The sequence below is a fragment of the Malurus melanocephalus genome, unplaced genomic scaffold (genome assembly GCF_030028575.1).
Source record: "Malurus melanocephalus ecotype Western Australia unplaced genomic scaffold, MMel_1.1 scaffold_8, whole genome shotgun sequence".
Classification (NCBI taxonomy): Eukaryota; Metazoa; Chordata; class Aves; order Passeriformes; family Maluridae; genus Malurus; species Malurus melanocephalus.
In genome coordinates this window covers 3,023,897-3,049,489 of record NW_026623240.1, presented here as the reverse complement: position 1 = coordinate 3,049,489, position 25,593 = coordinate 3,023,897, and the positions used below count along the sequence as shown (strand labels likewise).

At 37.7% G+C, this 25,593-nt stretch overlaps 1 protein-coding gene across 1 annotated transcript; it reads left to right on the top strand.

Moving 5' to 3' along the window:
- Positions 1 to 10,602: 10,602 nt before the first annotated feature.
- Positions 10,603 to 18,439, top strand: LRRC8B (leucine rich repeat containing 8 VRAC subunit B). Its single transcript, XM_057374295.1, has 4 exons — positions 10,603 to 10,681; positions 11,509 to 11,608; positions 12,315 to 14,467; positions 15,387 to 18,439. The coding sequence occupies exons 3-4, from the start codon at positions 12,341 to 12,343 to the stop codon at positions 15,657 to 15,659; spliced, it is 2,400 nt and encodes a 799-aa protein (XP_057230278.1). The 5' UTR covers positions 10,603 to 10,681; positions 11,509 to 11,608; positions 12,315 to 12,340; the 3' UTR covers positions 15,660 to 18,439.
- Positions 18,440 to 25,593: the final 7,154 nt, after the last annotated feature.

The following is a 25,593-nucleotide window of genomic DNA, read 5'->3' as shown; positions in this document are numbered from 1 at the left end:
TGCCGCGGGCCTGCGGGGCGATGAGGGACCGCGCGCGGGGCGCCCAGCGGGTCTGTGGCCGCCCCGGGCCCGCGGGCGGGGCTCGGCCAAAACCGCTCTGTGGTTTGCGTAACCGATATTCGCGCGTGTCCTCGAGTGACCCGGGCGCTACAGGTCGCCTGGGGCCGCTTTCCACCGCCCCGGGCTCTCCCGGCCGGGCGGTAGCTGCCGCCTTTCGGCCCCGAGCTTGGGGGGCGGCACCTGCCCTCGAGCAAGTGACAGTCGGGGGCCGTGTCCCTGCCTCTCCGGAAGGGAGAGAAGAGTTAAACTCAGTGTTGAGGCCTGACAGTTCTGCGTGTCGAACAAAAATCGTCCTATGTGTTATCGTCTTCCTTTCCCCTGTCCGGCCAATGTGTTTCTCGTCCCAGCAAGTCAGTGATCTTGTAGCAGCCCCTTGCGTGGCAGCCTCGCTTCGGCCCTGGCTGAGTTGTGCGAGTGGTGTCAGGCTGACTTTGTACCCATCTGCTYAGTGGTGAAACTGAAGCAGCTTCCTGGCTTTGAGTCAGAATTTGATCGTAGTGAATGCTGAAGTTGACCAGTTCTGTCGAATTGATTAAACTAGATTTCCCTAAAGCTTAATTTTATATTAAGAATGTAATTAATTATGCTGATGAGGTAAACTGTGAGATTATCCTAGAATAAGCTACAAGCTATGTGGTCACCTACAGTTTCAATTATTTAAGCTATATGTTCTGCTGACTGTCAGCTTTGTCTGCTTRCTGAAAGGATAAAGTAAGTCCTCAATTATTTGATGTGTCTTCGAATTTTTCCTTACGTACCCTCCYAGCAGGAAGGACAACAAACAGATCAGGCCTTATTGATCTGTCTTGTTTACTTGAACTTTCAAGAGAGTGGTGAAGGCAAAGCCMATGAGGTGTAAGTAGTGAAATCTTACCATACTTGTAGAATTTCTTAATGTCTGTCTATACAGTATACGTTTTCTTTACTCTGTGTAGCTCAGCTGACTGTGTGGGCAATAGAAGAGTTATCCTAGGTAACTTTTCTTCAGTATCTGTGCCCTGAGCAGAGCAAAGGACRTGAAATTAAATGGGAGTGATTGTTTTTGTTGTTGTTAGTATATGATGCAGGGTTGTTTTTTTTTAAAGATTTTCCTGAGTGTTTAAAGCATTATGTTGTAGCCAATTACAAAATGTTTATTGGAGTTTTACATTCTGCTGAATTTTGTAGTCACGTAATGTAATTAACTTTTAACTTCAGTAGGATTCATGTAACTTACAGAAAATTTGCAATATTAACTTGCTTGTTCCATTACACTTTTGAGAGAAGGGAGTTGCTGGTCTCACTTGTACTTCTTTCCTTTTTTCGGGAAAACAGCATTTTTATGCAGAGAAAAGAAAATTACCTTGCTTATTGCAAGTTACCAATACAGCTGTTGTTTGAAGTTAATGAAAGCATGCTGAATAATTTTGTGAGGGACCAACAGTGCTAAAGAAACACCCATCAGTATTTTTGCATTGTAAAATGAACCTTGTAGAGCAGTATGTCATTGTCAAATAAGTATTTTTCTAAGGGTTTTTTGAAGGAAGGTGGAGGGGAAAATCTTGTCTTGCGTTAGCTGCTGCTGTGCCTGCTCTGCCTGATGAGCTACAGGTAGCAGGAGAGACTGGCATTAATACTACTTCAGCTTACAATACCTACTGCTAAAGCCATAAAGCTTTACTCAGCGAGGATTAGCAATGGGTGTTTCATGTGACTAAGGGGATAAGGTGTGGTTTGTATGGGTCTCTGTGCTGCCTATCTATACATTTCACACTGCTGTCTGTATTCTAAGTGCTAACCTGTGGGCTGTATCTATCCTCAGGCATCCTTATAACAGCTGTTCAGCTGTTGTCTTGCAAATAGTGTTATTCTGCCAGTTGCTCTTGCAGTTACTCTTTTTTAAAGATAAGTTAGCAGTCTGTGCTGTGTTTATGAAGGTATTTGGTTCAGATATCATGGGATGCTCTGTAGAGGGGCGATGAATGTAAAGTGGAATTAATGTTCTAATACTTACATATGCTGTCCTCTTAATGTTTAGGTGGTATAGGTTATATAATTCCARTTAGAGTTTTACCAGACTTGGTGAGTGGGCTTCATTTTATTCTACTTATGCTTGGGTTTGGGAATTATTTTCCCCAAGAGTTGTTACTGTGCTACAAATGAGTTCTGGATTTAATTTTTAACTAGTTGAAATCAAATTGTAATTCAGTATTGAACTGAAGTATCATAATACTTATGAATATTTTCCCCAGCTATTTGATTTAAATTTACTGATGTGAAAAGGCTGTGGTTTGTAGTGGTGTAGTAYCTTGGAAGGAATGCAGATGCAGCTCTCAGTAAAGCTGTTATAAATGCAGTTTGAGRTATATTGCTGACATACCCTCTTCTGATATACAACCGAGAGGATTCTAGGGTCTCTCAACAATCAGAAGTGAATAGCTGAGAACTCGTAATGGACTGTTTTCAATTTAATTCTCATTGGTGCTGTTCTGTTTCAAAATAATGTATTTGCACACACTGAAATAAATTATGTGACAGCATTTCCATCATAAGGGCTCACCTTCTAAGTGTGTTTGGATGCTGTAAACTGGAATGCAATTTCTTATGCTGAAATTGAGAATTTAGTTGACTGTGAGAAACTGAAAGGATTTAAAATGCTGATAAAGGATCCATTGATACCAATAAGAATATGGTAGTAACACAATCTGGTTGCTACTAATTGTTAGTAGACTTTAGACATTGTTACACACACTGTTTCTTTGTGAGATAATAGTTTGAACTGTGATTTTAGTTAGCAAAGTTTCAGTTCTGTGGCACAACAACTACAAAACTGTGGTCATGTAGTTTACTCGGGCTTAATTTAAGTGACATTGATTTTCAGAGCTCTTACTTCAAACCCCMAAAAATGTAACCCCTTATTTCCCAGACATTATTGCTGTGATTTTCTGGAAAAAAAATATCAGTATTCTGTGAATAGTTCAGGTTGTGAAATAYTTATTTAGCTATATTCTGGTAGCTAAATAAATCATCTGTATCCAAATAGAAGGATTTACTGAGCTGAAATTTAATAATTTCACATTGTGATTTTAATGCTAAAGTATTTGTCCTTTGAAYTGATCTTTCCATCTGAATGAAAGCAAAATCTTGGTGTGCATTTGTTGTGCAACCCAAAATATTTGAAGAAGGGAGGGTATYTGAAAATTTTTAACTAAAACCTGTCTGTTTCTAGGCTGTGTTTAAATTATTTACAAGATAAACTCTAATTTCCAACCCATGCCAATGCAAGTGTGAATGTGATTATTACTTTTCCAGTGCCTTTGCGGTAGAGAAAAACTGTTTTCTAAGTAAACAAGTTTTATTAAACATTRACAATGTTTAAATACTAACTTTGCAGTGACACTGACTACAAAGTCAGGAAAGCACCAAATTATTACTTGCTTGAAGTGAGATGGGATATGTCAATATCCAAGTGCTTTACTGAACYGGAGTTAAAAGCAGTGTCTGCTTTGTTTCAAACTATTACTCAGTTTCTTACAAATAGAGGGCTAGAGGTTTTTTACTTTAAAGTTCTTAATTGATTTAGCTGATAATAAAACCTTGACTCCTGTTTTTGAAGTTCTTAAACTTGGCTTCATACCAAAGTGTGTTTCTGATAATGCTGCTATCTGAAAAACCTTACCAGCTGTTGGGTCTCTTCAGACAGCCTACTCAAAAAAGGAAGTTTTGTGCAGTAGATTTGCACAGCACACTTGGGTTTGATGGAAGCACAACGCGTGAACATGGGACCTAAACYAACTTTGTGTTTATTCAGGAAACAAAGCAGGATTACTGTGGATTTRCTGTAGAATTCAAGTCTGATCACTTGCTTGTGGTTCCGAATCTTAGCATTGTCCCAGGAGAAACATCTCCTAGGAGCACAACACGGCTTTCAGCTCTCCTGATCCCATGCAAATGAGCAGCTCTGAGCTGTAGAGCTGGGTTTAGGCATGTAATTTGTACACACACTATCACTCAGTATATGCAATGTGAAATTTGTCTTTCAGTCTGTTGACTTTATTAAAAGAAAAGATTACGTAGCTGGTTGCTTTGTCCAATTAGTAAATAAATAATGCAGAATGATATGAATAGGAAGRTACTTAAGAGGCTGAGGTGGTTTCAGCTTGTCAGGCTGGGTTTCAAGACTGTCTTTTCTGTTAAACAAGATGAAAACCTGCTGCTTCTGAGAGGACATATGAACSAYTACTGAAAATCTGAATCAGCTTTCTGATGTCAGAACTAATGGAGTGAAATCAGATGTGTTTCTGTATTGCTGCCCTGATAATTATATTTTCCTAGATGCAATTAAGTTCTTGTCTGTGGAAGTAATATTATTCCCTTATCAAAAGTTCTCCATTATTCTGATACAGCATTAGGAAAACTTCAAACCAAAACACTGTTTTTTTTACCATTTGTACATCTTGTAGCTGTATTGGTACATGGTAATAATTATCTTACTGAGACAGAATACATTTGGTATATATGTTTTGTGGTCTCAGTTGCTGTTTCCATTCTCAACATCTGCTATCCTAAGAGAATGCTGCTTGTATTAGCAGTCTATAAATGCTGAAAAAACATCAGCATCTTTTTTTATTTTTTTTTTTTTTTTGCCAAATGTTGAAATTTTAAGAAATTGTACTAGTAACTGTTCATGTTTTGGAAACATAAGAATGATTCTAGGTAGAATGAGGACTGCAAATACAAATTAATGTTTCTGAGATCAGGCAAAMGTGATAACTGTCTGTCTTCTATTAGGAAAAGGAATAGGGTGTGTGCTTCTAGCTCTCAGAACCTAGCAGAAGATTATTGCAATCCAGAACAGCTTGTCTGATTACCTAGTAAGAAATTACTACTGTATAATATTCCTCATTTAAATAATTTTTAGAGAATAGAGGAAAGATTACCATGATTTTACTGTTGCAAAGTTTCATTTAGAAAGAAATACTTGCACAGAGCGATTCAGCCATCAGAAGTAAATTGTTAACTAGGTTAGGTATGARTATTGTRTTGGAAAGCAATGTTTGARCTAGGAAATTCATGTAGAATGGAGRTTCTGAATAACTAAAACCAYGGGATTTCAGTATTCTGYTCTCTGCAAAAATTAACAGGACTTCCTGTGGTATGAAGAATGTTARCACCTTCCATCTCTGTTTAAATGCAGTGTGGTGGAGTTCCTCATTCCTTTATTTAGAAGTAGCAAATCATACGAACATGCTTTAGTTAATACCTGAGTACATATAGTGTTACATTACCATGTAATAAATTATGTTTATAACCTGGTTACAGCAGCATGATATCTTGTGGATGACAAAATTGACCCAAATGCTTACCTGACTTCTTAATTAGGATTTATAATCAGTGTACTTTATTCTGCTGTGACATCAGTGCTCTTGATGGTGCTTAAGAAATTAACTGAGAGCTGGTTCAGYTTTGTGGACATATTCCAAAGCTCCTCCTTCTGAGAATATTTTCTTATTTCAGACATGATTCCAATGAGGTTACAGAAGCTGAATTGGCTATTTCAAATGTCTTTGGCTATTTACGATTTTATTGAGAAAGACACTGAAGATGGAAAGGGGTGTATGAGAAATTCCTTGTCTTTTCCTAAGGAAAGAGGGTCTCTTGTTAAATAATTCTGGCCTATGCTGCTGGCTCCTTTGTACTGTTACTGCTCTTGAACACTGAAGATAAACTATACTGTAATTAAAGAATGTGCTTGTAGAAAAATCTTGTAGCATTTAAGTTGTGAATATTCCCTAGTATTCTGTCTCCTTTGCTTTCTGATATCCTGAGCATGGAAGCACAATGAATTGACATCATATGGAAACTAAAGGGATAAAAATTAATTTTCTATTGTAATACTTATCTTAGTATTCAAAATAAAGTAGATACCATTGATGCTTATTTAGAATGCTGGAGGCATACTGCTGATACCATTGTCTTATGGTTATGTAGTCATATTTCCCAGCATGAGAAAGGCCCAAAAACATGGTTACAAGTATAAAAAGGTATAATAAGCAAGCTTGAAAATATTATTTCATGCAGTTGGAGGTGTCTGACTCTGTGTTAGCGAYGTAATTACTGAAATGAAAGACTTGGTGTACTGCTGTGTAAGATTGTTTGTGGGAGTGCTACAAAAGGGGCAGTGTGCCACAGATAAAAGATCTAGGCTGGGACTGTGAAATTGGTTTTGGTGTCATCTTGCTCGTTTAGGAAAGAATAGGTAAGAGACCAAAGAGACTCATCTTATTTAATGTTCCAAACTTGMTCCAAGATGTCTTTGGGACTTGGAAGTAAGGAGCGTAGTATCTTTAGAACTGAGTTACTGACTTTAAAACCCAATTGGGAGATGGGTGAATAACAAAGGAGGCCTGTTCTTCTAGGTATCATTTAAGAGTGTAATCTGCTCCTCTAGTATCTTCCTTGACACATTTGGGCTGCAATGTTTGACAGCATGGCATGCCTGCAGTCATCTGGAGAGAGMTTTCTCCTCCTCTGGTTTGAATGAGCATTAGCTGAGCACTGATGGACTGTGTGCTTCTGTCCTAAGAAGGCAGATACATTTCCATTGCAATTCTTTCCCCCCTCTCTATTTCCAGTATATTTTCCTTCTTCTTTCTCTTATTCTAGAAAGCCTCTTCCTTTAGTCTGCTTTCTTAAGTCACCATTCCTTGAACAGAGAAAAGGCTCAATACTTAGATAACAATGATATTTAATGAGAATCTAATATGACTCAAGGAARACAGTGGTCTTTTTTGGAGTGCTGCAGGCATAGGATGGAAATGCGTAATGTAACGTATCTAATCCTGCACAGTCGGATTTCAAGAGTAAGTCTTGTGCGTGCAAAGCAAATTGAATTGGAGTAAAGCATATTTTCAATTTATAATAGACTGCAACTTCATAAAGACTTTAGACTTTATAAAGTGTTTTTCTTGCATTAAGTGTGCCAGAGAGAGAAAAAAAGGTGAAACTGCCTTTCAGTTGTTTTTTCCCAGCTRAGGCTTTTTGTATTGAACCTGGGAATATTCAAGCTTTTATACTTGCCATGTTCTACTCTTGTTTTTCTCAGCTTGATGAAGGTATGGTAGTGGTAGAGTGAGGTAGTAGTTGCTTGATTTTAAGATATTTAATCAACTTTTGTGCTGTGCAGTTAACTCTGAAGCAGTAACAGAGAAKAGTAAGCCTTATACCGTAAAATTGTTACCGTAGCCTAACTTACTAAAATTCAAACTATGTTTACAATTTTTTCCCCCCAGAAATTACTTGGCTGTGTAGACTCGTGTAAGCCTTCCCCAGAGAGCAAGGACTGATTCTTCAACTGCATAAAACTTTGCTGTTACTGTTCTACACCTTATGTCCAGCTGTCTTGAGAGCAGTTTAAGAAAGGCAAGGGCCTCTAGTCAGTCCATGTGCCGATATTTGAGATTGTCTCTAGTTGTAAATTCTGAGCATTTAGAAGTACTTTAGGTCTTTGGTTATTTGAGAGGTTGATAGGGCAAACTTRTAGTAGTGTTAGTGCAGTCTTGAAGATCCAGTGCTTGAGGAACATGTTAGTTATTGTAGAGTGTAGAATGTCTTTGGGTTTGTTTTAAATACAAAAGGATAATCACTGATACGTGTTTAATTGTCACCTGTGATCTTCAGAAGGAACTGGAAAGAAGCTTTCTCTAATCTTGTTTGTGTTGTTTTGCTTTTAATGGAATRCAGTCCCTATCAGAATACAATATAATCCGTATCAGAAAGGTCCTGCTGCTGAATCTGTGTGTGCACACAGGTGACCAAAGTATAGATTCTGAAAGACCATACATCACTCTTTAAAAAGGGAGAGTCAGTCATGTAAGTGCTTCTTCTAGGAAGTATGCCAGTATCATTCTTTTTGGAGTCACTTGCACCAAATGTCTTGCRGTAACTGGCTGTTTGTTTACAGAATGCTTGAGAAAGGAAGCCATAACATGCCAGTAGAAGACGTTTTTGCCAGGAAAGATCTGTTTTGGGTGATGASTGTGTATATGGATAAAGTTGGTTTATTTTGTTTTTCCTCTGGGAATTTCCTTGAGGTTTTATTTGCAATTGGAGGTTCAGGCTGTGCATGTGAAACCATAAGCCAGTACTCGGAATCTCATAGGGGAACCTCAAAACTGCCTATGAAGCAAAACTGATCATGTGCTTATTTGTTATTGAACTTAATTTTCCATCCAAAGCTTGAGATGATAAAGTGATATATTTAAACTAGCTAGAAGCTAAGYTGGTACTGCAGTTCAGGAATGACTTTTGATAGAAAATTGATGAAACAGACACATTATTTAGCATGTCATCATCTCCTTATCTAAGTTGAGCAGCARCTGCAAGAGTCTGAAGAGCTGGCTGAAAACTTGGTGTCTGTGTTTCTTTGACAAGGAGGGGAAGAAAGGAAGACAGAGGGGCCATGGGAATAMCTGTCAAGGTATGCTTTAGTTGTATAAATCTATTTTGATGAAATTAGAGTTTCCAAAACATCAGCTGAGTACCCTTTAGGGAGGACAAGCAAGGCAGTTGCTTCGCTGCAAAGCCATCCCTGACTAAAAGTGTCTAAAATTAYGTAAGCAATGACCAAATGACAGTGTAATGCAAAGTTAAGTAGCCTTTTGGCAGCTGGGAGTGGTGGGGGGTGTCTGATGCTTATAGATAGTATTTTTCAAAATGAGAGCCTTTTATTCTCATTCTGGATATGTTTYTGTTGATCAGATTTAAAAAGTCTTGAAGTAACTAAAAATTGCCTAGATGTAAGTGATCTTTATTACTTTATTTTTGTGGCCTGTGTGTCTGTATTGGTCTGGAGTAACTCTCCTGAAGTCATCATTTTGCCTAGGGCTAAACTTCRTTCTCTCTTCTTCTAAGAAAGATTGCCAATTGAGTTAGGCTACTTTGAAAGGCTTTTATGTCTTTGATATGGGTTAAAAGCTGCTGGAGATGAGGTTTATCAAATCCATTACAGTTCAGCATTATTCCATTTGATTAGTCACTCTTGGCATACAGATAGGCTTTGAAAGAAAAATGTCTTCAGCAAAATGATCATCAATAATTCACATGTTTACATTACAATTGTATATACTATGTACTCCTCCGATAGGAAGATTTATTTCATATACATAGAATTCTAATGGATACACATGCTTCATTGGAAGGCTTCAAAAGGTAGCCATTCACTAGATCAGATTTCAAATTATTAAATTCTTAATATTGTGATGTTTGCTTTCTGCTAGAAAGTGTTGTAAAACTAAAGCAAGAATGTAGTCTTTTTTCTGAAATCTGTGGTGGGGACTAACAACTTTCCATTGCAAGGCAGAGATGGCAAAGCATTTTATAGAAACAGATCTCAAAAAATTACATGGGTCAGTCTCACCGAGAGTTCTCAATCTGTACAAAAACAAACCACTTTTTTTTTTTTTAGCGTTGTGTCATTGGTTGAAAAAAGTGTATTAAGTTATGCATACTTTGAAATATACCAATGTGCTTTTCACAGAATTGGCATAAGTTTCATTTTCTGTTTTCCTTTTTGTAAATTCTAGGGAAAGTACTTTATAATAAAGTGTTAACTGTTTCATTGTACTCTGATTTTGTCCTTTGTCCTGAGCAGGTATGCCTTAYTCCCCAAGAATACTCTCATAAGCATTTAGTTAGATGAAACATCTTAAAACATTAGTATCTCCCCAGATCCCTGATGAGGTTTACGTGTTTGTCAGGAAACGAATTGCTTCCATCCTTATGCTCATTAGACCTTTCACACTATTTTAGACTCTCAGCCACTGTAGTGATAGTTTTGATTTTTCAAGTATTTTTTCTTTATTAAAAATTTGCTGTTTTTACCTTTAGATCTGACTTTGTTGCCTCATTCAATATATTCATGTCTTAGTGTGTTCTTTACAACTTTATCAGTGGTCCCAAGTATTTCCTTTTCATGCAAAGTTCAAGTGAGAAGAATTGACAGATTTTAATTTGAGGTTGGAAATGAAAAACTGGTTTTGATTTTTTTCTGTCTACATTGAAATCAGCTATATGTGACTTGAGTCAAGACRTGGACCAGGTATTCTTTGCAGAATTAAAGCCTTAATTTGAATGGGTTTGGTATCTTTTTGTGCTTTTATATCAAACAATTTAAATTMAAACCACAAGAATTATACCAAAAGAACTCATTTTAAAGGCATTTGAGATATGCTTATGGAAGTTGAGGTGGAGTGATTGAAGAAATTGCTRTTTCTCAGCTGTGTGTAGCATCTCAGCTGCAGAACTTGTAACTTTACATAAATGCAAAAACCATTGAATGGTTGTTAGTGCTTAGAAACGGGGCTATGAGAGAGGTCTTTACTTCATCTCTACTTTAGAAAAAGCAATTTTCAGATGTTGAACAAATAAATAATTTGAAGGGGGTGGCATCTTGTAGATCCCTGAATCTTTTACTCATGGATGTTTGCYCTTTAAAATTTGGAGGGAGTAATGAACTGCTGTTCTAATACTCAGAGTTTTTGGAGTCCAAATATTTCATAATCTGATGACAATTTATTTTCCTTTCAGGAGTGTTTTATAACCATTGAGTCCTTCTTTAGCTGCTTTCCCTTGGGTGGGCCTGGTAAGCATTTACATTTTGGTATAAATAGCTTTGTCAGTGCAAGAAGGGTTAATTTATTTTCAGTCACTCTTTCCACTTGAATGTGGAGTAAGAATAAGGTTCAGCTATTGTTTAACTTTTTGTAACTGCTTGTTAGCTGTGTTTAAAATTGAGATGTACAGTACCAATATATTGTAAACAAGAGCCAGCATGTGCCCAGGTGGCCAAGAAGGCCAATGCCATCCTGGCCCGTATCAGCAGTAATGTGGCCAGCAGGACCAGGGCAGTGATTGTTCTTCTGTACTGGGCACTGGTGAGGCCATGCCCTGAGTGCTGTGTCCAGTTCTGGGCCCCTTTTCCTAATAAGAAAGAGACGGAGGTGCTGGAGTGAGGCCAGAGAAGGGCAATGCAGCTGATGAAGGGTCTGGAACACAAGTTCTGTGAGGAGTGGCTGTGGAGGGGAGGAGCTGGGGAGGGCCCAGCAAAGGAGGCTCAGGGGCAACTCATCAATCTCTACAACTGCCTGAAAGGAAGGTGTAGCCCAACAGGGGTCAGTTTCCCAAGGAACAGTAGTTCGTAGTTATCTGGGGAGGAAAACCCTACTTCCTCGTTTAAATAGGACTAGCTGTAGACAGTTTCCCTGTGGGTTTGGGGGGTTTTATGTTCTATGTAATGGCAAAACTTTGACTTTGTATTCTGCATGATCACACATGATTTCAGGTATTTGTAGTAGTGCAGAGCTTAACARATCCACAATGAGGCAGCAGTTATAACGAAGGTTGAAATGTTTGCTTTTTATTTAGGTTAAACCATTAAAAACAAGTATATTCAATGTTTTCTCCATCCAGAATGAAGACAAATGTAAAGATGGCATGTCCAAGGAATTTTAAACGGTGTAGACCTCCTGACTGAGCAGTGCTGTGYATTTTATTCTCTTTAATTAGTAAAGTAAGTATGAATAAAACCTAAGCTTCTGGGAGTTTAATGTGTAATTTTTATATACATATACATTATATATAGATATAAATATATATAAATATATATATATATAAACAAGTAAGTTGTGCTGCCTCAATTTTTAATTCTGCCAATATGCTTAATTCTCCTGTTGGGGGATGAGGAATTATGCATAAGAATATGTAATACAAAATTACTTTTTTGGAATTTGTGTATTTTTAATTGGGTAGAATTATTGGGTGGAAAGTTTTRTTGCTTATGAGGGCCATCATGTTAATGTACCAGTCTGATTTTGGAATTCTTCATAAATAAGAAATCACTTRTGTAAGTTTATGATGGTAGTGAGGGACTGCTAATAATACATCAACCACTTCTTTAACTTATACTTGCTTGTTGCTTCTACCGGAGCAGTACCCAAATGTTTGKTTAAAATACACCTCCTAATCTCTGATGTTCATTTCACTTGTCAGGTTTTTGCATTCCAAGTACCTTTCCTTAAAATAACTCTWTTAAATGATGGCTGGGGTCAGGTCCCAGAAGTTCTTGGATCCTTTTGCTATGCTCTGAAGTCCAGGCCACATGTTACACTTACTTAAAACTGTGAAAACAGTAATAAGTTTCAAGTATTTAATGATGAGATAAATTGTTTTTAACAATTCTCTAAGAATGTATTTTCTTTTCTTTTTTCTTCTACCAGCTGCTGTTCTCTCACAGGTGAAAGTCATGATCACGCTAACAGAACTCAAATGCTTAGCAGATGCCCAATCATCCTACCATATTCTAAAACCATGGTGGGATGTCTTCTGGTATTACCTCACCATGATAATGCTGCTACTTGCTGTGCTCGCTGGGGCTCTCCAGCTTACTCAAACCAGAGTATTGTGTTGTCTTCCTTGCAAGCTAGAATTTGACAATCATTGTGCTGTGCCTTGGGATTTACTTAAAGCCAACCTTAACATGTCAGCTAGCTCAACAACACCAATAATCATCCCGCTTAAAATCCAGAATTATCTCCATCGGCAGCAGTATTCCTACATCGATGCAGTATGTTATGAGCGACAGCTTCACTGGTTTGCCAAATTTTTTCCATACCTAGTGCTTTTGCATACCTTTATTTTTGCAGCTTGCAGTAATTTTTGGCTTTACTATCCTAGTACRAGTTCCAGGCTTGAGCACTTCGTGGCCGTTCTTCAGAAGTGTTTTGACTCTCCGTGGACAACGCGTGCCCTTTCAGAAACAGTTGCTGAGCAGTCTGCAAGGAAGATAGCGAAATCAAAACCAGTGAATTTAACACCTCAATGTTCAGGAGACATAGGGGCCAGCAGACAGTCCCTGCCATATTCACAACCTGGCTTGGAAACAACTGGAAGAGAAAATTCAAGTGTTCTTGACAAAAAAGAAGGGGAACAAGCTAAAGCTATATTTGAAAAAGTGAAGAAATTCAGAGTACATGCTGAAGAAAAGGATGTGGTATACAGAGTGTATATGAAACAGATTATAGTGAAAGTCTTTGTAGTTGTCATAATCGTAATTTATGTCCCCTACTATTTATCATTTATTACRCTTGAAATTGATTGTGTAGTTAATGTTCAAGCCTTTACAGGCTACAAAAGGTACCAGTGTGTTTATTCGCTAGCAGAAATTTTTAAAGTTTTGGCTTCATTTTATGTTGTTCTAGTGATCTTCTATGGATTAACTTGTACTTACAGTTTGTGGTGGATGTTAAGAAGTTCACTTAAGCAATATTCTTTTGAGAAGTTGAGAGAGAAAAGTAATTACACTGACATACCTGATGTAAAGAATGACTTTGCATTTATTCTTCACTTGGCAGATCAGTATGATCCTCTTTATTCCCAGCGATTCTCAATATTCCTGTCTGATTTGAGTGAAAATGAACTCAAACAGATAAACCTTAACAATGAATGGTCAGTGGAAAAACTGAAAAATAAACTAATAAGAAATTCCCAAGACAAGACTGAGCTTCACCTTTTCATGTTAAATGGTCTTCCAGACAGTGTCTTTGAACTGGCAGAAATAGAAGTCCTAAGCCTGGAACTTATTCCTGAAGCCAAACTTCCTTCAGCTGTGACCCAGCTTGTCAATCTCAAAGAACTCAATGTTTATCACTCATCACTCACGATGGATTACTCAGCAGTCAACTTTTTGGAAGAAAATCTGAAAACTTTGCGTTTGAAATCTAGTGAGATGGGAAGAATTCCATTTTGGGTCTTTCATCTAAAAAACTTACAAGAATTGTGCTTAACAGGATATTTCATGCTAGATCATCACAACTCCATATATAATGATGGCTTTCAGGGGCTAAAAAATCTGAGATCAATTCACTTAAAAAACAACCTTTCCCGTATACCTCAAGTGATTACAGATCTTCTGCCTTCTTTGCAACACTTGTCTATCAACAATGAGGGAAATAAACTGATAGTGCTAAATAACCTGAAGAAGCTGGTAAACCTGAGAACCTTGGAATTAATCTGCTGTGATTTAGAGCGCATTCCCCATTCCATTTTTACCTTAAACAATTTGCATGAAATTGACTTAAAAGAAAATAATCTCAGAACAGTGGAAGAAATAATTAGTTTCCAACATCTTAAGAATCTTTCTTGCTTAAAGTTGTGGCACAACAGTATTTCATATGTCCCAGTGCAGATTGGTGCATTATCAAACCTGGAACAGTTGTACCTAAATTATAATAATATTAAACATGTTCCATTGCAGCTATTTCTTTGTAGAAAGTTACACTATTTGGATCTTAGCTATAATAAGCTAACCTCCATCCCAGAAGAAATCGGTTATCTGACCAATCTGCAGTACTTGGCTTTGACAAAAAATCATGTAAGTAGAACTTGGAATTCTTACTCAAAAAAAAAAAAATAGACTTAATCTACTATTACTTCTGGAACAGCCTCTAGCTTGAAGTGCTTTTGTGGTGTTCATGTTTAAAGTAAACTCAGAAAAAAGGGGTGTTGCTTGTTTAATTACTAAAGCTTTGGAATCCAGAGATAGTGTAGGTTAGCATGGCTGCWGAATCGTATCTTCCCTTTCCCTGCAGCTGTCTATCCTATATGATATTTTAATGGAAGTAAACAGTGTTTRTTTTTTACCTTAAAATATCAAACTGAAAGCTAAAGTGAATCAACATCTGCTGAGCAGCTCAGGTGTATGATTGGGAAGAGGGAAGAAGTGTGGTTGATAATCTCAACTACAGAGAGATTACTAATCAGTACTAAACTGTCTGGCTCGTTAGCTTGGGGCTCAGGCTTGTGACTTCTTTTGAGGTTTATAATGGTTTTCCTTGGGAAGGCTGGTTTTGGCTGTTACATGTCAGTGGAGCAGTCCAGGACTAGTATACTGCACAGATAATTGCTTGTGCAGGTTTCACAGCACAGGAGCTGCTAATCTTAAATCTGTCCACAATCTGTGCTTGTTCTTCATTGGTTCTTAKGAGGCAGCAGGCTCTTTCTGTCCCYTGCCACCTGCACAAATCTGCACCTACTTATGTGCTCCCCATCCAGGCTTGATTGTGCCAGGAGCTGAGCAGCTTTGTAACAAAATAGGTACAATAAAACCATTGTCGTGCTCTCAAGCACTTGATCACATAATGATAGAGGAATTACAGTCTTCCTTTTCCTTTCAGAAACTAAGAGGGTTTTTTACCCTAAAATAAAAATGAGAAATGTCAAAACATGCAGCTGTACATAGGCTAACAACTTCTAATGTACTTTATTTTTGTTCTTCTCTTTCCTTTTTCTAGATTGAAATGCTGCCTGATGGATTATTTCAGTGCAAAAAGCTGCAATATCTTCTTCTGGGAAATAACAGTCTGATGAATTTGTCCCCTTTTGTGGGTCAGCTACTGAATCTTGTTCACTTAGAACTCATTGGAAACTATCTTGAATCACTTCCTGCTGAACTGGAAGAATGTCAGTTCTTAAAGCGAAATAATCTAATTGTAGAAGAAAGGTTGTTAAAAACACTTCCACCTCGCGTAAGAGAGCGTTTGCAGGCATGCTCAGATAAGTCCTAAGTTTAAAACGAAACTGCATAATTGCATTCTACAAGCCTTGCTTAGTATCTTTCTAAAGATCTGTATAGGCAGAGAGTGAAGGAGAGAAAACAACTTACAAATCATTCTTAAATTCATTRAACTGAGCTGCTTGTATTGGAAAAGAAAAATTTATTCAGATTCAAACAAAAGATGCTGCCTTTTACAGGTAAACATGTTGAAAATTTTGGAACATAAATTGTTGCTTGGGTTCTACTAATTGAAATAACTCAGCTAAATGTTTATGCTAGTATTGAAATGGAAGAGATGATTGCCTGGCTATAGTGAGAATGTATATACTTTTTTCCTATGAGATTTTTTTTCTGTTGGTAGTGATGATTTTAAACAGTTTCATCTCCTGCCATATGAGGTCTAAGAATCGTCTGAAATTAGTTACTAAATATGAACTCTTCTCTAACTTAGGATGTATTAAATTAAGAGTTTAAACTATTTGAGCAGTTTAATTGCATGGGGTATACTACAAGTAATTTTTCAACATAACTTGATTTTAAAAGCTTTGACAAGTACTAAGCATTAATTCTATAATTGTGGAAGATGCCATTTGAGTATTGCTATTAAATACCTAGAACTGGTTTCAGCATTTTGTCTTAAAAATAGTAAATACAAAATTAATTGTTGCCTAGAAATTGGGAAGAATCAGAAGAATATGAAGTGACTGTTTTGCGCATGTCCTAGAGAACCAATCTTACATTATTGATCCTCAGAGATGATGGCAAACAACACAATATAGTTGCGAAGTTGTCTTCTGTATGTTGTGAGCATCCCAGGTGTTAGTGTAGTGTATGTTGCTGATTAATATTTTTATAACTTCTCATTAGTGACTGCCTCAGTGCAGCTTCTCTACACCCAGTTACTGGGGAGAGGATGAAGGAGGTTTAAGGTTTGTATTTAGATAGGGACAGAAGGACACAGATAAAAGTAAATAATCACACAGCTTGTGAGCACTTGGGAGGAAAAGACAGGAAGCATTATAAGCTTTGCCTCTTCTAGGGATGTAATAATTTAATAAATCATAGTGCTGGGATAAACTCTTATGCCATCCTTAATACTTGCAAAACTGGATGGAAATAAAATGTTTCCTGATTTCATTCTTTTGCTGTGCGCTCTTTTATTATATTAGAAGTCTTAATTCTCATTATGTTTATCATGTTCACTAAAAGCATAAGTTATGCCCATGGGGAAAGAAGAGGTTAGAGTGCTTTCCAAAAACATACATTAAAACTTCAATATAATACAAAAACTTTTCAAAAATCAATCTTAGTTATGGGTTAAACAGATGAAGTAAACTGTGCCCCTTTTAATGACTTTGTGTTCAAGAAGTGTGCTAACAAACTGCATTCCAGTTTTAATAACAAATCTTCACAGGTAAAACTAGCTTTAGTACTAGACTGCATTTAGTCATCTCTTGCTTCCATTCCACTGCCAATTTTGTGGAGTATAAGGTTTATTTTGAATGAAAATGCCCAGATAAGTCTGATCAACATGATAGTAGATGTYTTTGCTGGAGCTGTGCAAGAGGTGCATGTTTAGCCACTGTACTGATGGCATTCCAAAGACCTTTGTAGTTAGAGCACTTTTCTTCTCAGGGAACCAAAATGTGGTAAAACTATTGCTTTATAGGTAGTTCTAGAAATGTTTAGTTTAAACTGGTTAACTGTGTTTATGTGCAGACCAGTGCTTCTGGAACGGTTTTTCATAGTGTCCATATATAACTCCTCCAAACTCTGTCAACTCATTTTGAGTTCAGTAACAGTCCCATAGGAATTGATACTGTTTACCAGCGGAGCTGGTTGTGGTACATGTGATTAAACCAGAGTGCATTGATGTACACCCCTGTGGCAAGACTTGTGTTAATAATTGCATTAGGCCTGTCTGGGCATCATAACTTAACATTAAAGGACACTTTATGCCAGAATTTGACACGTAAGACTTGCAGTCTAATAATTCACATCAGATGAAATGAGCATTTTCTTTGAAGTTCTTTTCTGTATTGGAAAGCTTTGTTGAAAAAGTTAAATTGGCCAATAACTGACTTGGCCAATAGCTTCAACTTATTAGGAGTGCATCAGTCCTTTTCCACCAAACTGATAAGGGCAAATAATGATCTTAAATGTGCATTTTGCACTAGTTCTGTCAGAGGGAAATAACAGAAATAACTTGGAGAAAGGTACTTAGTTTCTAAAATGGTAGCCTCARAGGATGTGAGAGATCACTCAGAAATGCATAAGAATAGTAATATTGTTTTATAGGCTAAACGGGTTACATTTTTTTGCAGACTTTAATTTATTCACTCTGCACCCCCTCAGGAGGGTTGGATTATTTTCGCTGCATCTTTGGGTGTTTAAAAAACACCCAGACAAAAGCTGGAAAGTGKAAAGGCTATAACCTCTAGCCTCGCTTTCAAACCACAGTGTGCCTTTACTATCCCTTTTGTACCATGAAACCTAATCCAAGTGCTTAGAATTGAGGGTGGAGACAAATGTAACTCTGAATTCCTTGAATTCACTTCAACYATTACCTTAATATTCACTATTTCTTCAAAATGAGGGAATTTTCAGGGAATTAATTTATGAATCCRCTGTCAAACTTTGTACAATAAATATTGTTGGCACCTAGTCTTTGTATAAATAATAATTTCCAATCAAAAAAGGCTTTTCAACTTGTTTGTGTTGTATTGTGTTGAAGAACTTTGTATTGTGACCTTCCGTATCATGAACGTTCTGTTTAAAGATTAAATTTTTTGTTTGCATTACAATTCTATGAATTGTTCTTTATTTTTCATGAAAGATGTTGCATTTAGTGCAAAGCTCAGATGTCTGCTTCCAGCTATCTGTATCTGTGGTAGCAGGTCTGTCTTCCACAGGAAAGTGTGAAGGTAATGAACAGCACTGGGAAATTAACACTATGCTATGTGTCAAATCAGTTTTCGTATTTTGGACTAGGAGAGAAGTTCTTGTGTTGATTTAGAACTAAACTTCCATCTTAATTGTTGCTACAGAACCTTTTCCAAGTCTCCCACTTTAATTTTCTTGAGCTGGGTAAGTATCAAATACTGGAATTGTACTGGGAGAAGCAGGTTGGCAATGATTCTCTCCCCAGCTTGGCACATACTGCTGTGGTGTGGCTAAAGTGCCATAAATAATGTTGCTTGTGGTAAATCATGAACGTATTTCAAGTTCCACCATTGCACATGGTTAGCTCAAAGATCTAATTTCTCTTGAAATGTGAGATGATACGTGATGGCTTTTTCTGGGCACCTGGGTTTGGCTCCATGGTTTTAAGAGAAGGAAAATCCCCAGACATGCAAGTACCATTATATGTTCAAGAGCAGGCTTTTTGTCTTTCAAAATAAGAACCTTCCTACYAAGTTTTACACAACTGTGGCTCTTTCTTCTTCGAGATGAAGTAACAAAAAATKATGCAGCTTACCTGTTTCAAAGAGGTAGGTGTTAGTAAAATRAGGCAGATGATTATTTCATTTTTTCATGCTCCTAAAAATTAATGCATTTTGTTTTCATGGCAATTTACTGTCTTCTAATAGTTTCATTTTTTTAATGCRTWTTTTTTTTTCATTATGTTAACATAATTCCTTGGTAATAAGGCCTTTCCATCTTCAAGAATGTGACCTGAAGTTCATTCTGTAATCACTTCTAATAAGTAACTCTTACTGTCTTCCCTTATACCCCAATAAATTCCAGGATTACTGAGAACAATGTAGGAGCAAATACATGGCTGCAAGTCCTGAAAGCAGGAGGTAGTGGGTTGTTTCTGGGAAGGATTTTGCAGAACTTTGAATATTTCTGGAGTCCAGAAATAATCAAGCTCTCCTACTTTATTTGGCCTTGTTGGATGGCAAGTCCCTCAAATGTGCTAGCCTGGTGGTGGTTTTCCCCGAGGGAATGCAGAGGCTGCAGTGTAGCTGTCAGCTCCATCATGATAGCAGCATGTAGGCTGTGGCAAGGGAGGGGGAATAGTAGTTAGTTGATAGGAAGAAGCAAACAGTGATACTATGGTCCTATATGCTTGCAAGATACAGCAATGTTTCAGGAGCTCCTGTGTCTGGAGAAGTCTCTATCCTGGCATTACACAAAGAGTTTATCCCAGTCCTCTGTTGCTAGGACACGGAGGTGATGGAGGGGGCAGTAGCAACCTGCTCTGGGGCTGCACTGGCATCTGAAAGGGTTTAGGCAGTAATTTAATCTAATGTGTTTTGTAAAGGAACCATTACATCTTTGTCGTGTTGCTTCTTCTTGTTGATCCATTTCTGTGAATACCCATTCCCTCTTTGTTCAACTTGTAATAACCTATAATCTGCTTTATTTTGTACAAATGTGCTCTCTGCTTGGTAGGAGCCAGCTAAAAGACTTTYGTGTAGTATGGATATTATAGTCATATGCATTTAGCACTTGAAGAGGTGGAGAAGAGAGGATGAAAATGGATCTACCTGCAGAGAGTGGAGAGAGGAATAATTGCTCACAGTAACGGGAGAGATCTGAGAGAGGGATTGTTGTTACTGCTTAGCCCAGCAAGGCTCTTGGGAAGTGTGACTTGCTCGTAGGCAGTTCTGGCAGCATGGTGCTTAACACAGGGAGRTATCAGTCTATAGTGCTTGTGGGCCTGCTGTTAAACAGGTACGTTTGTTACTTGCTATTGCTTTTTTCCTCTTATAAAAATGCTATTTCTAACTTTACTGCTACTGTTTATAAATGTTACCTATAGTACACTGAATAAAAGTTACTTTCTCTCCCCCCCACCTCACATACTTGCATATCTATGTATTCCAGAACCAATACTCTTGTCAAAAGATGTTGCAAAGCAAGYATTTGAAAAGTGTGGAAGGATTAAAACTGTAACAGGAGGTATGTAGAAAAGCCAGTATGCAATCTCCCTGGCAATGCAACCTGAAAATYGCAAGTCAGGGTTCACACTTAGTATATGGATGGCAAGGGGAAAAGAAATAGAGCTTAATAGTCTTCATTGCAAACATAGCTAACCTACAAGTAAATAGTGAATAGTGATTTGAAATTGGCCTTTCTCAGTAGGAAAAATGAATAAAATTATGCATGAAACAGTTGGGTGGGATTTTTTTCATTATAGCTAAAGGTATACATCATCATAGGTGATGTCCCAATCCTCTGATCCCTGTGCTTTGGCCCTCTGGTTTAACCATTGTTTTGACTTTTGATGGACCTTATGCTGAGCTGATTCAATGGCAAAACATGGTAGTGTATTAGTTTTCTGCTGGTTTAACWAGCTGGGTTAGTCTGGTACAGTCTGCCAAGTACCAAAGTCAGTAGAACAGGACAAAGATCAGTACTTCCTTTATGATAACTGCCTAGGGTACAACTTTGTATTTGCTTGCAAAGTAATTACCCATGGTTGCCTCTGGTTTTGTTAGTTTGTTTTTTTTGTTTTTTTGGTTTTTTTTAATTATAGTGCATTATTACAACAATTCATATATACATATATGCACATACATAGATATTGAATCCAGATCCGGTCTTAAACAGGCTTAGGACACAGTACCATACTAAATATGTTTATTTAAATAAAATATTAATAAGTGGGAAGTGTAAGGATCTTTAAAAACCTCTTCAAGGGTTAATAAATAGCATGTCTTGAACTGTTATCARATAACAAATGCTCAGTTGCTGTGGCTGCAGTGGTTGCCTGAAAATGTAGGAATAGGAAGAAAAATAACCACACTTTCATGATGTGTAACCCATCATTACTGGTGAACATGTGGGCTCATTAATCCCTAACACTAGCAGTTTTCCTCAGGTTGCTTGTGCCTTATCTAGGTTAGTGCTCTATTATGGAGCAGTGATAGCAGCTTCTGTGCTTTGTAGAAAGTTTTCTGCAGCTTAGGGATGATTCTGGTTCTCCAGTAGCCGTTGCTGAATTGTTGTATTTCAGTGTGTGTAAGGTGATCCAAAGCTGGCATTGCTTTTTGTGAGGAAGACAAAGTGGCTGTGTCAAAGCAACAGAGCCACTCCTGTGGTGGGGATGGAAAAAACTGAAGAGGGGAGAAAAGCTAGAGCAGGAGCTAGTCTAGCTGTGTAGAGCAAGTCATTTTCCTCTTAATCAGTTCCTTAATCTGGCTGATGGGGGCTACTGCTAACTCCTTTTTCCTTCAAAGCAGTCTGTCTCATTAAAGAAAACTGCAGAAGTAACTTGAGGACTGTGCAGAGACTGATTCTGTAAGGTGCTGAGTTTTTGAGTAATTGCGTAGTGATTGTGCTTGACTCCCACCCAAAGCAGTGGAAGTTCAGGATATTCATACCATTCCAAATAACCCTTTCTATTCTCAAAGATATCTTGAAAAAGGATCTTGTAAAACAATGATTTGTTTTCTTTCTGTTCTGTGGATATAAATTATAACATAGGAAATAGATATGTTTTCTGGTATAAAAAAATGCTAGAAACGAGCAACAATGTCAAAGGCAAGTACATATGACTCTTATTTGATTTAAATCTGTTTTTATGCCAAATCTGTGGTTTTGCTGGCTTGAGAAATAAATCCACTAAACATTATGAACTGATAACATATTCTTTCCTGCATTGCTTCAGAGGAAACTGATAAACKTAGGTACAAAGTTTTATATTTATTGAGCCTTGCTTTCAGCTCTAGCTGCCTGTTTTTCTGGATTTAGTAATGCTAGCACCTTATAAAGACGGATTGATTTTCATTGCTGTAGATTTACACAGATCCACCAAGATATAAACACAGCCTCATATTACACAGAAAGGAGGCTGAAATTCTTCATAATGTTTGAGGTTGCAGTAGGCTACCATACATAGTTACATTATTTATTATGTTAAAATGGAGGCATTTAATAAGTTAAGCTCACAAATAAAGATTAATAGTCGATAGAGTAGTGCTTCTGATACCTTGATGAAAAGTTCTGCATGTGTTACGCTGCCCTGCACTTAGTTCTTAATATATCAAAGATGTTTGTACTGGAAATGTGCAACTGTCAGGGAGAGGCTGAAGCAGTGAGCAGATGGGAAAGTGGAATATGCACACAAGCTGAATGTTCTTGAGTCAGCAGTGAAGTAGCAAATAGTGCATGACAACTTGTCTTTTAAGACTTCAGGCCTAATCAGTTCAGATCTCAGTCATTTGCTTCCTTGGAGTATTGTTCCAGGACACTGAAAGCTCAAACCAGAAGTATAATAGAGTACAAGTCAAGGTTTGGGAATTTCTCTTCCCTGAAAAAAGCTGTTGTTTTGTTCTGTTTTGGGGTTTTTTTAAAGGAAAATAACAAAGCTGTGCTGCAGAAGTCTGCTACAGTTAATAAGGCTTTGAGCTCCATTAAGTTGCAAAATCCTGTTTGCATTTTTCAGAAATTTCTCTCTTTAAGTGTGTGCCAGTTGATTTCAATCMCCTTTTCTCATTAACAGCCCACCCCTAAGTGAGTTTTAACCRTAGTAATAATTCTATAGGGCAAAGGAGCCCCCTAAAGCTTCTATATGACAGAGAAAATGATCTCTTGTGTGTCTAGGTAAACATCCSTTCAGTTTCTGTATTGAGGTCAGGGAGACGCTAAATCACTGTGGTTGCTGCCTCTCCCTTAGGGTCCAGCTGATGACAAAATTACAGCCTGGTATGTAGGAGAATTCAGGCTTGTGCTGGCATGAGAGAAAAAGCTGGGAAGGGCACAGCAGGGCTGATTATTTTCAGTGACTGTGCCACTTTTGATCATCTGTAAATAGAAATGTGACCTACATAGTGGCTATATCCAACTCTAAAACATGGAGTAAGAAACATACAGATTGGGAGGCAAACTCAGTAATTCTGGAACCTGTTCCTGCTATATGTTGAAAGAATTGGGCTGGCAAAGAGTATTGGAAAAGTACAATTTGGAAGGCAAAGCTTTGGTTGTACATTTGAGTCTCCCCTTATCAGCATTTCTCCTTGCAGCCTTAGCATTTATTTAGCTAACAGCTGCATTTTTGCCRTCTTCATAAAGTCAGTGGCTCCTTTGGCAGTTATGTAAGTCCATAGGTCAGTGACGAGGGAGCAGTATTTACCTGAACATTTCCTCAGCCAAAGTAATATGCTAAAAATGAGGGAGCTCTTTTAGTGTAAGCTGAATATACTGATATTAAATCAGATTGCCAGTGAGGCATGGAACATTCATCCTGTGCAACTGGGGACCTGACAAATTTGTCAAATCATGTCTTAGCCTTTCCCTCCCAAAATGATAGTGTGTCTTGAGAACATCTCCAGTTGATTGAGAGAATATATGCTGAGGAATGCTAACAAAAGGACTGCAGTCATTTACAAACAGTTCACAAATGTAAAAGGTATGTGTGTATTGTAATTAAAGGTTCAAAAGTTAAGCTACAGGCTAAGTGTTGAGAAACGATCAGCTATTGCCCAGAAAGCTAAAGCGAGCATTTGTAAATTTCTGCAGTATTTTGGGTTTGTTGTTGTTTTTAATCTCCTATTGAGATGCCTCTTTTTAAGTTTTTTAAATGTTCCAATACCTTGCATAAGGCATTTCTACTGCATTCTCATACTTTCCACCGCCTCCGGCAATTGTACCGTCCATCTCCCCCTGACGGCGCTATTGCTTGACTGCCTGGGAGCCGTGACCGGCTCCAGGTACCGGCATCCTCCTTGCAAAGACCGTTTGAAAAAAGTCATTAAATGAAATATTACAAATTATAAGTTAAGCTCCTTGAGGTTTGACTGTAAACACACCCTTGAGTTCCAGTCTCTGCAGTATGGAGCAATACAYTGGAAACCAGGAATGGAAAGTTTATGGGAGGCAGCAGTACCAGTTTGTCCTCACTGTGTGCAAAGCAAATGCACGATCCAAATAGCAAGACACTAAGGAATTCCTGATTTTAATGTGTGGTGTGAATGTAAAATGTGCATTTTCAGTTTACTTTTTGCTGGCAGGGTGTCTGCCCAGTTTTGATGCTGATCAGTCTAAGCTGAGAGATGGGTTATTAAGATGCATGTTACACTACAAAAGTTGTATTAAATGGAAAGCGTCTCAGGAAATGAGTCCTTTTCCATCGAGAAACAGCTTCATTCTGGAGGGAATAGAAATTCTATTCATCTTTTTTCCCACTTCCARTCCATGTCAGAATAGTTGCCTGGAAGCATGCTCTGCTCACCTAATTTCCCTTTTGCTGGCACYTCTGTCTGCATGGGGCACTACAGTCACTTCATTGCTTAGGCWGTGTCACTGGGTTGAAATGTACTCTCCTTCCCAATCCTCAAGTCATTTTTGTTGTTTAACCTTTTCTTGAATATCTGTTATTTTCTTCAGGTATTTTGTTTGGCTTTGCTGGGAAGTGTTTTTTCTTTTGAATGAGTGGGAAAACAAAAAGMTTGTTATTTTGAATCTGTAGATAAGTTCTGAGTAATTTCCTAAGGCAGCATGTATTGTCTTCTGGTTTTATTCTGTGAAKGCACAACATGACATACTCTGCATTATTTTCAAATGTAATTGAAGAAATGGTTTCATTATGTAGAAATAATGAGATTTAAAAATCAAATGCATGACTTGCTGATGATGCGTTTTTGAGTGTCTAATAATTTCCTCTACAATCTGGCAAAATGTTGTGTCTATTGAGTTATGTTAGCAAACAAATAGGGGGGTGGTTGGGGTGTTCCTCTGCTGTTTGGATTATTTGTAATGAATCACAATTGTCACCTTTTGCCTCACTTCTKTGTTTTGAGAAATCTATTTAAGACATTCCTGTCCTAACTGGCGCCTCACCCTCTGATTTTCTGCTGGATTATACCATGATGTGTATCYCCATGGGCTGCTTTGTTCAGTCCTTTCACTCTGGGTGCATTTTCTCTCTTGAGCTGGCAGCCACTGTGCAGTTGTTCTCTAGTTAAATCTCTCTGCATGCATAATTGAGGCTATAT